This window comes from Rhagoletis pomonella, unplaced genomic scaffold, assembly GCF_013731165.1.
Source record: "Rhagoletis pomonella isolate Grant_MI unplaced genomic scaffold, Rhpom_1.0 Rhpom_scaffold_00002, whole genome shotgun sequence".
NCBI classification, from domain to species: domain Eukaryota; kingdom Metazoa; phylum Arthropoda; class Insecta; order Diptera; family Tephritidae; genus Rhagoletis; species Rhagoletis pomonella.
This window is the reverse complement of record NW_023458556.1, coordinates 93721436-93732930: the sequence shown is the minus strand read 5'-3', so window position 1 is coordinate 93732930 and position 11495 is coordinate 93721436. Positions and strand designations below refer to the sequence as shown.

Sequence of the window (11495 nt, the reverse complement as noted above, 5' to 3'; positions counted from 1 at the left end):
GCAACTAACTTTAAAGTCGACTTTATTTTGACTATGACTACGGGCCAATAAGTTTAGCTCATTTACTCCATTTATTTGCGTCAAATTCATCAAAACATAGTGCGTAAAGTGCAAGTGTTTTTTGCGAATAACTTTTTAAAATTATAAAAGTGAATTTCCGGTCTCGGATTATTGTTGTGCGCATTAAAACGCGTCGATTGGGACCCCACTTGAATTTTTTCATTAATTTTGGCCTCCTTTCGCTAAAGTGCAGTTTTACAAAATAATAATTTGGTTAGCACAAGCATGTGCTACAAAATTGCTTGCTTTTTTCTTTATGCTTCGTCTTCATATTTGTTTACTTTTCAAAGAAAATAACATGGCGCCGCAATTACAAACGTCAGCCAGAAAATAACCTTTTTCTTTTGCTTTTTTGCTTTTTGCTTTTTGTCAGATCTTGTGTTTTTGGATCATGTTGGTTCATGGAGTAGTGTTTCGAATCTCATTGACGAATAATTTATCGCTTATATCGATGAGTTGGAAGATCGATAAGTTTATCACAGTTCTATGTACATGTTTGTGTTAATCCATTTCTTGTTTGCGAATTAAATCGGTTAACTAATATTAAATTTATTTAGTTACGTGTAACGTATTAGGGCAAAGCAAGCATGGCGGATTTTTTGGATTCGGAAGCAGAAGAATCTGAGGTGGTAGAAGAATCCTAAAGTAAATTAAGATAATAAGGAAGTCTTAAATTTCAGGAAGAGGAGGAATTGGACGTCAATGAGAGGAAAAAATTAAAGAAATTGAAAGCTCTTTCTGAGAGCAGCGAAGAAGATGAGGAAGGTATGACAATATTTACGTTTGTCCTAGATCATTTGGGCACCTGCGAGTAAAAGCAAAACTTTGCTACTCGTTGGAAAGGGTCTGGTAAATATACATACGCTGTCAAATGTGTATACGTACTTCGGAAAAAACTTGGTTTTCCAATTGGTATAATTAGATAATTGGTAAAATCGATCTTAAAGAGTTTGCCTCCTTAAGCATCATATATCAAGGTACATTCATACATATGTAATTAAGCAAAACAACTTTTGTATATATACATATCATCGATGTTTTTGCAAACCGCCCATCGACCAGTTGCAAAACCGCCTAAATCGCCGTTGTGGCAAAAATGAGATTTGGTAACCCTGAAATGGGAATGCAATACCGTTTTCAGCCAAGAAACGATTAACAACTACGGTTGAAGTAAATTATGCATCGCAATGTAAGTGAGCGAATAATGTGTAGATTTAAAGCCACACACAAAACAAAAAGAAAAAAAGTATGTTTTTTCACGTGCTCACGTTCAAAACCTGTGGCACGAACTTTATTTTTTATTTTTATTTAGTTTTCTATTTATAGTTTCGTAAAGCTTACTTTCGTATGACATCGCTGTGGAGAAAAAGTACGGTTCGGTTATTTGTGCAATAATTTTGGGTTATTTTATCAAAACGCGTGACCCGAATCGAAAAACTTTAACATACTACCTAAACCACAATCCGTCCGTACGCCTGAATACTTTAATATTTCCACTTGAAACGTGCATATACATACATACATACATCAGGCCCGCCGCAGGGGCGGAGGTTTTGGGGGGGTGAAAATGAAATCCGTGAAGGGAAACCAATAAATATATAAAAAAAACTGCAGTCAAATATTGAGTTTGAAAAAATATTATAAGTAGTATGCATTGGATTTTGACCCCTTAAAGTGTGTTTGCATTGTTCAACTTTGCGTTCAACATTTGCGTTCAACTCAGCGCAGGGTTGCACGAAAAAAAATTTGAATGGCTAAAAATATCAAAATATGAAAAAATATCAAAATATTCGCCATAAAAAGGTGTTTGCATTGTTCAACTTTGCATTCAACTTTTGGTTGAATGGCCTTTCAACTAATCGCTTTCAACAAAGTTGGTCGCCAGCCAACATTTAGCCATTCAACTTTTTTTTCGTGCAACCCTGCGTTGAGTTGAACGCAATTGTTGAACGCAAAGTTGAATAATGCAAACACTGCTTTACGATGAAAGGATTGATTGCGTACGTTTTATGTCAAGTTCTATATTTGCACATTAATCGATTTTGTACCACAGTATACATCAGACATGGGCACTTTTTTGCCCGCGCAGTAGCGAAAGTGCGAGTGCGTGCTGGAGAAAGGGAAAAACAGTTTACGGGAGGAAGGGTATGAAAAGTTGCGAAAAAATTATTTATATCCCACCCACATCATCTTCATCTCAGTACGGCTGCGGTGATACTGACTTTTGGGTCTGATTATGCATACTTCGCATAACTTAGCACAACTTCGCATAAACTTCAAAGTGTAATTTCGTATGTACTTTGTATGTGTTTCGTATGTATTCCATTACCCAGAAATTAGCAGAACTTTTAAAAACTTGGCGATCTGTTGAATTTAGATTTTGCTTCACATTTTCTTAAGTTACACTTTTAGTGCACTGGTACAAATGGTTGTGCGAAGTTATGCGAAGTATGCATAATCAGACCCTTTGTGTACCAAACAAAGAGCATACATTTTCCTCATATAAGGAGCTTTTGACATTTTTGATACTTCACAGCCTGTTGCCTCACTCTTTCCTCAAGAAATAATGGAACGGGCATATATTTCTGTTGCAAACCTGGGTTGCCTTGTGCTCTTTTTTCACAAAAAACTTTAGAAACCCGTAGTAAAAAGCGTAGCAAATTTCTGCCCGAAGGAAATTTGACTTAAGAAAATTTCTTAGCCATTTCTTGTACGTCATTTTGTATGGAATTTTAGCATTTCTTGAGAACTGCAAACAGGCCTATACACAATAAGCCATCGTTCGGACTTCGCTCCGATAGGAGTAGATTTGTTCCGTTTTGTCGAATAAATTTGAAACCTAGTCCTCTACTTCGCTCAACTGAAAATCACCTCCGTTTTGTTGCATCAACAAATTTACTCTTCAAATAGAAAGGGGGTGGGGTTTTTAATAGCAAACTAAAAGTTATATTTTACCTTTTTATCGACACGATTGTTACATTGGTGATCTACAGCAACTTTGCAAATACACTTGAATTCGTGAATAGGCCCTCACAGTCGCCCGATTTGAACCCGATCGAAAAATATTGCTCTGTCTAAAGTTCTGTGATTGCGTTGTAGCCCATCGATGTAACAATTGTCCCGGTAAAGAAAGAATGAAATAACTTTATTAATTTTAACCAAGGCATTTTAACTTTAATGATAATTGCTTGCTGGATTAAGGCGCCTTTACACGGGTCGATTTTCTAGTAGATTTTTGTCGTTCAACCAAAATCGACCCGTGTAAATGACATCTCAACCACTAGCTGGTCGATTTTCCAGGCTACAGATATCGACCCTTATAAGGCCGCTTTAGCTCCTTATTTGTACAAGGATACGAGGAGAAATGAATTGTTTTTTATAAAGATAAGAAATGCACATATACTACGAATACTTGATATTTACCTCCATTTTGGTAGTCCGAACCCAGCAAAGAGCGCTCGGTGAAGGTCAGCTAGTGATCAAATTTGCCAACAGGGCTGCCAAACATACATAGCTATGAAGTGCCATATTGAGGATAAAAAAGTGCTAAAACGTGCCAAATAGAAAATTAAAAGTGCCAAAAAAGGTGTTGTTGTTGTTGTAGCGGCTACTAAGCCCCGTTCGGGACGGTTCATCCATCATCGTTGTCTATTTCAGCTAAGGGGAGGCCCAGGAAGTGTGGGACTTCCACAGGGGCTGTCCATAGGGACAAGGGCGTTAGCTGAGTGGGATTCTCAGGGCATGTGAAGAGGTGCCGGGAGTCATGTGGCGACTCTCCACATGCCGGGCATTGGTTGGGCACATCCTCGTTGATTCTGCTCAGGTAGCTGTTGAGCCTGCTGCAATAGCCAGAGCGAAGTTGGGCTATTGATATGCGGGTCTCCCGAGGCAGACAAAGTTCTGTCCCGTCTACGTCCGGTCGTTGTGTGCCTAGAACGGCATTCACAGGGCGGGAGTCTACATAACTTGAGACTGATTCCCTGTGAATGCCGTTGAGGGCCTGTCGGTAGGTTGTCGGGTCCAGAGGTTGTTTAATATACCTCTGGACTTAGTCTGTCAGTTCGTAAAGATGCCTCCTGACGTGCCGTGGCGAGGGCTCTTCCGCGAGCATTTGCCCGTTGGGATGGCCACGTCTGTAGCTCCCAGCGAGGATCTGCTTGCAAAGCATTAAGTTATGCTCCTTTACCGGGAGCATCTGGGCCTCGTCATGAAGGTGATGTAGAGGCGTCATCAGGAGGCATCCTGTCGCGGTACGTAATGCCGTGTTTTGGCAGGTCTGCAGCTTCATCCACTGCGTCCTGCTAGTCTTGCCTTGTATGTTGCCAACAACGTTTCTTTATCTTTGCCCCAAGTGCTGCCGGCCAGCGACTTGAGGACATTGTTGCGGCTCTGTACTTTGTTGACAATTGCGGTTGTATGCGCCGAGAAGGAGAGCAGACTGTCGAAGGTAACTCCGAGGATTTTCGGGTTATTCAACGTCGGTATTGTTACGTCATCGACGTGAATACCCAGTGGCAGTCTGACCTCCTTCGTCCACGTGGTGAAAAGGGTTGCCGAGGATTTCGCAGGGGATAGGGCTAGGCTCCTTGCAGTGAAGAAGCGAGAAAGTTCGGAGAGGTAACCGTTTACTTTTGAGCACAAGTCATCAATTCCATTCCCAGACGCCATGATCGAACAATCGTCAGCATATGAGACTATATTAACACCCTCTGGTGGTTGAGGAAGCTTTGATATGTAATAATTAAACAGTAGCGGGGACAGGACACCACCCTGTGGTACCCCCTGTTTAATTTTACGTGGCTTGCTGGTTTTGTCTCCGAAGATTACTGACGAGTGTCGACCACTCAGGTAATTCGCCGACCACCGTTTGAGTCCCTGTGGGAGTGAGGAGGCCTCTATATCTTCTAGTAGCGTTGAATGACTGACAGTGTCGAACGCCTTGGACAGGTCCAACGCTACTAGAATAGTTCTCTCACAGGGGCGGTTTCGGTTTAGGCCACGAGTTATCTGAGTGTTTATGGCGTTAAGTGCTGTTGTTGTACTATGCACTTTACGGAACCCATGTTGATGCTTCGCTGGGGTCAGGTGGTTCGTGAAGTACGGGAGCAGCAGGGCCTCCAGTGTCTTCGCTACCGGGGAAAGGAGAGTTATCGGGCGATAAGACTCTCCTTTGTTGGCTGGTTTCCCCGGTTTGAGCAGTGGGACCACTCTCCCCATTTTCCAGATGTCTGGAATGACGAGAGTGGCCATTGACAGCTTGAGGACCTCCGTTACGTACGCTACTCCCGCAGGACCCAAATTTTTCAGCATCAACATGCATATTCCGTCGGGTCCAATGGCTTTGGAGGCTTTCGCCTTCCCGATGGCTACCCTTACCTCACCGCTGGTGAAAACAAGAGGCGCACTAGGTTTTGGCATTTTGTGCAACCTTCTGGTCACTCGACGTTTGGCTTTATCCACCGGAGGATGCAGAATGAACTGCCGGCTAAATTAGCTCGCGCATCTCTCCGGGTCCGACGAAGCGTGGTCACCAAAGTCTATCTCGACTCTGTCGTCGCGCTTCGTCGGGTTGGACACGACCTCACGGTTGACCAAAGCTTGCTCACACCAGAGGCGAAGTTGCAGGTCTTCAGATGCTCTTCCCATTTCTTCCGCTTATGTACGTTCACAAGTTGCCGAATCTCCGAATTGAGATCCCTAATACGGGGATTTCCGGGATCGGCCTGACGAAGGTTGTCGCGCTCATCAGCTAGAACAGCCGCTTCGGCAGGAAAATTCGGACGTGGATCCTTAATACATCCTGCTGAAATGAAGCGAGCTGCAGCAGCGGTGACAACCCTGCGGAACTTACGCTCACCTACATGAACGTCGGTTGGTATGGGTAGTGCAGTGAAGGCGCCCTCAGTAACATCCGTGAAGCCTTTCCAGTCAGCTTTGGAAAAGTTGATATAGGTCCGGTGATCCACGGAAGCAAAGTCGCCAGGTTTATCAATCGAGATGACTATGGGCAGATGGTCTGATGCTAGGGTCAGCATAGGTCGCCATGATACGCTGTTTATCAGACCAGCGCTGACAATTGTTAGATCTGGCGAGCTGCAGCAGCTGCCCATAATCCTGGTGGGTGCGTCGTCGTTCATTGTGCAGAATGTCGAATCGTCTATCTGCTCAGCCAGATGTATTCCCCTACGATCATTTGACAGGCTTGAGTGCCAGAGATCGTGGTGCGCGTTGAAGTCACCAACTACCATACGGTTTTCACCTCTGAGTAGCGCACCTATTTCAGGGTGATATCCTGCCGGGCAGCTGGTGACAGGGGGTATGTATACGTTAAATATTTCGAGCTCAACATCGCCTGACCGGATAGCAATACCCTGACATTCTAGGATGGTATCCCTGCGGTCGACGATACTGCATGGTGTGGTGCGTGATGAACGCTAAACCTCCACCATTATCTCGCTCGCGATCTCGACGGTGCACGTTGTATCCGGCGCAATTCAACAGGGTTGAATTGCCGTGCAACTTCGTCTCTTGGACCGCAGCTATTAATATTCCATGCCTTCCCATAAAGACAGTTATCTCCTCGATCTTGCTCTGGAGTCCGTTACAGTTAAATTGTAGCACCTTTGTGTGCCTTGGGAGACCGACTGTGATGTGTGGTGTTAAAGAGTTGTGTTGCCTGCCGGCCCCCTGCTGTACGTGCTGCAGAAGGGGGTGCTGCCTTGTGGTGGTGGTTGGCGGCGTCGCGGGGGAGGGATGCGACGGTGCAGCACAGCAGGGGCCCACATAGTCACTCATCCAATCACGCGTGTTGCGAAGCCCTGAGCATGCCCTAAAATGGCACCAGCCAAGGCAAGAGTTGCACTTGACTGATGGCACGTTACGGTATATTCTTGACTGACAGACAGAGCAGATTGTCGGAGGGACTAGGAGTTGCCGGCGGCGGTGCGTGGGTGCTAATGTGTTTGTTTGTGTGTCTATTGCTGTGTTGTGTTGGGGTGTGGGTGTGTTGATTGTGTGCTGCACAGGCGGGTGGTGGTTTGCCGTGGAGGCGGTCCGGTTCGCACAGCATGGGGCCACGAACGACGTGGTCCATTGCCGGTGCGTACGTAGGCCCGAGCAGTTTCGAAGGTGACTCCACCCGTCACAGGCATTGCACCTGACCGAAGTGGAGTTTGTATGCAGTCGTCTCTGGCATACGCAGCAGGTGTAGATTTCTGGCCCTGGGTTTGACTCTATGCCAGCCCTGAGCAGAAGGGTGCGGAGAAGGTGTAGCCCTGGGATCGAGCAACGTTTGATGGATTTCGCCGACCTAAACGGGGTTAGATCGCCGAAACAACAGCCCTTGGTCGGGTAAAACCCGAGTCATTCCGGTACTTAGAACCGGCTGTCGCGGGGAAGGTGTCGATTCTCTTTAGTTCATCCCATTAGCATTAAAATTAGACAAAGGGAAAGGTGTCGATTCTCTTTAGTTCTTCCCATTAGCATTAAAATTAGACAAATTAAAACAAAAGCCCAATTACAAAGTAAGATAAACCAGTTGTATACACTATAGAAATTAGAAAATTTTAGTTGAGAAAAAGAAGTAAACGCAAAGGATTTCACAAAAATGTATTTAAATTTGGCTTTTTTTCAAAAGTGCCATTTTGGCACTGCAAAATTGAAAAATTCAGTGCCATTTCAAGTAAAATAGTGCCAAAAATGGCACGGTTTGAGCCAATTTGGCAGCCCTGATCGCCAAGTTTTTTATTTAAAAAAGCACCAAAATACTGAAAATAGCGCAATTTTCCCCAAAAAAAAAAAAACACCAATTTTGTGTTGCTGTGTTTAATGGTATTTTCGCATATAATGCTGTATGTTCAAATATTTTAAGTAATCACACAATGAAACTTGTAAATATTTCCAACTATGCGCAGTTAATCAATATAATAGATTTAATTTGCAAAATGTTTTTTTATTCGTAAAACAATTTCCAAAACATGGTTTTTCTAGAGGCTTTATTTTCATGCAATTGCTTACTTTTGTACAAATGCGCACACCCAGCTAATTAGCAGAATATTCTATGGATTCCGTGATAGAGACTGTGTGAAAATATTGCGTTTGGATTATCTTGGAGCATATTATCCAGAGAAGAACAAAACAAGCGCTAAACTAAACAATTTTCGCCTTTTATTCCCTAAACGCACTTAATTTCTTGCGAAAGGCACAAAGTTGGCAACAGTTATATCGATGTCAAATTTGCTCATATACACATAGTTGCCAACTTGGTGCTTTAAGCACTAGATTTAGTGCTTTTTGAAAATTAAAACGCAAAAAAAAATTATTTAGTGCCTAGTGCTTTTTTCTGAACTAAAATTACTTCGAGATAGTTAAAACCTGAAATAATTTGGAATATTTAAGGTTGTGGCAGCACTGAATTTACTAAAATCTACAAATTTAAATGGACTAAAATACAACCATGATTGATAAAAAGCTGAAGTTGCAAACCCACCTTGTTAAATTCTATTCGCGTTGAAAATGCTAGTACGCAAGTAAGTAAAGTATTTGTTTTTTTCTTTTCTAATTATTTGTACAAAGTTTTTTTTTTTTTACCATACATCGTTTCTTGGTGCTGAAGCCAAATCAGACCTCACAATAGCTATAGCACTAGAATTTTGAGATATCCTAACCTCAAAGTGCCAAAAACACGGTTTTTAGCGATATTTGAAGTTATATAATGAAAACATCAAATTATTTGCTCATTTCTAATTAGGGCATCATTTTCGTTTGATGCGATTCGATTTTTCTTTCTCGAGATATACCAGTTTTAATGTGCAGTATTTCGGTATTATGTTATGAAAAAAGCATCCCTTGACTCAAAAAAATTTGGTGCTTTTAGTATGGTAAAACGCTTTTTTTCCAAGTTTTTGGTGCTTTTTGCAAATCAAAAGATGACAACACTGCATATACAAGCATCGACAGAGAGTGAGCGCCTGCTTAAAGAGCGTAAGCATCACATGCAAACAGTGTTGCCACTTGAAAATATTTTTAGGTACCAAAACGCCTACCAAATCAGTTTCTAAACTACCAAAAATTTTTCATCATTAAAACAAGATTTCTCGAGTTTGGTGGGCTTTTAACTACACAAATTAGCAGTAAAAATTAAAACTACCATTCACACCAATCTTTAAGATTAAACAAAAGAAATTCGGGCCTTTAAATAAAAAAATTAACGTATTGTATAAAAAACGTTTGTAAAATGTGAGATTGATTAAATTCATATAAAAAATTTTTTTATGTGTGCGAAAAAACAAAAGCAGACATTTTATGCATTTCAATCAAAAATTTCATAACTTGATTCAATTTGCATACACTCGCCCTTTTTTACCAATACACTCACTCTTTGCAAATTGCCTATCACCAATTTCTCTTTCAAGACGATAGGTAATTTCTCGTTAATTTGTACAGCTAATCGGTCGTAGCTTTGGGAAGTGAGTTTTTGTTTGCAGAAAGTTGTCTGCTTAATAAAATATAGGAAAAATAAAGAAATCTTATACGTGTAAGCAAAGTGAAAGCAGTGTTTTGAACGCGTAAACGCAAATTAAGCGAACAAATTTTAATGTTCAATTTGGTTGTATTTTCAAAACATTTTTGCCTACCAAAAGCTTCATCAAACCAACCAAGCTACCAACGGAGAATAAAGCTACCAATTTTGGTCCAATTGGACCAAAACGGCAACGCTGCATGCAAATATATGCGAGAGCGTAACAAAGCAAACGCAAATTCATTCAAACGCAGTGTTGCCAACTTTTGATTTTCAAAAAGCACCAAAAACTTGGAAAAAAGGCGTTTTACCAAACTAAAAGCACCATTTTTTTTAATCAAAGGATGTTTTTTTCATAACAGTTTGTATTTAACAAAAGCAAAGAATTAACAATATTTACAAGAATACATACATAAATCAATACACAAAACGTTTTCGCTCATAACGACTGAATAGCCTCTATACATGCTATGATACCTCATGCTTACGACGTATTACCGAAGTACTATTAAAACTACTATATCTCGAGAAAGAAATATCGAATCGCAACACACGAAAATAATGCCCTAAGTTTAAATGAGCAAAAAATTTGATGTTTTCATTATATAACCTCAAATATCGCAAAAACCCGTGTTTTTGGCAATCTGGGGGTAGGATATCTAAAAATTCTAGTACTAGAGCAATTGTGCGGCCAGATTTGGATTCAGCACCAAGAAACGATGTGTTTTACTCGGGTGGTAAAAAAATCAAAATTTTCAACGCGACTAGAATTCAACAAAGTGGGTTTGCAACTTCAGCTTTTTATCTATCATGGTTGTATTTTAGTGCATGTAAATTTGTATATTCTGGCAAATTCCGCATCTTCATGAACACCGCAGCTTATAATATTTCAAATTATTTCAGGTTTTAACTATCTCGGAGTAATATTAGTTAAAAAAAGCACTAGGCACTAAGTAATTTTTTTGGCGTTTTAATTTTCAAAAAGCACTAAATCTAGTGCTTTAAGCACCAAGTTGGCAACTATGTTCAAACGTAATTGGCACACTAAGGTCGGTGTTATGCAGACAAACTTTTGTTTGCCAAATTAAATGGCGGCGGCTTAGTTTGCTCGGAGGTGGTTATGTCGAGTTTGGCACAGGGTTGCACGTTCATTATGGTTTTCATGGCTATTGCCAACACAAAATGAGAATTTCAGATGTACATAACGCGCACAATTTAAAATTTTTGTATATGACAACACCGAATTTGCTGCAGTTTGACCAAACAAAATTAGTTTGCTGTGAGAGTCGCCAAAGGCGCGCTGGTGTTTTGACGGTGAAAAAAAAGCGTTAAAAAAATTTTGCGAAAAAAGATGCTTATAAAAAACTTTGGCGAAGCATGTTAAGAGTATTTGACGCTGAAATTTTTTTATGCGTCTTTTTTCGTCGTAAACTTTTGAGCTAGCGCCTTTATTCGTGCCTAGTGACGATATATCATATTCTACGGGTAAATGCAATTTTAAAATTTTTTACAAACTAAAACTTAAAAGAAAGTTTATTTTCCATTTCTTGGGCAGCATCTTATATGATTTTTTCGTTTTTCTCGAGAGCTGGAAACAGTTCTTAAAAAAGGTCAACATAGGAGTGTGCCATCCTAATGACCTGCAGTGAATAAGTTAATAATATTTTTAGAAAAATTTCTGATATGCAGTTTTGTATCCCATTCAATTATAGTGTAATTAAGTGAAAGTTTGAAGTGACTCTAAAACAGCCCCGATTTTTCAAATTCATTTATTTTTTATTGACAGTGCTGCGCATTTTATTCCATATAAAAGTTTTGTCGAGTATACTTTGTATGAGAGCAAATGCGCAGCACTATCACCAAAAAAATTGTCAAAAATCACCGCTATTTTACAGACACTTGAAACTTGCACTTT

The 11495-nt window shown here is 40.7% G+C and overlaps 1 protein-coding gene across 1 annotated transcript; it reads left to right on the top strand.

Annotated features, from left to right (window-relative positions):
• The first annotated feature begins 516 nt into the window (after positions 1-516).
• On the top strand, positions 517-1053 carry LOC118734779 (transcription elongation factor SPT6-like). The gene is made up of 2 exons (XM_036464465.1): positions 517-686; positions 741-1053. Exons 1-2 carry the CDS (start codon positions 648-650, stop codon positions 873-875), a joined length of 174 nt encoding a protein of 57 aa, XP_036320358.1. The 5' UTR covers positions 517-647; the 3' UTR covers positions 876-1053.
• Positions 1054-11495: the final 10442 nt, after the last annotated feature.

Excerpts from the sequence above, each read along its gene's own strand:
- LOC118734779 (XM_036464465.1), top strand. The coding sequence starts at position 648 with ATGGCGGATTTTTTGGATTCGGAAGCAGAAGAATCTGAG. Across the intron at positions 687-740 it reads CGGAAGCAGAAGAATCTGAG|GAAGAGGAGGAATTGGACGT; the intron begins GTGGTAGAAGAA and ends CTTAAATTTCAG.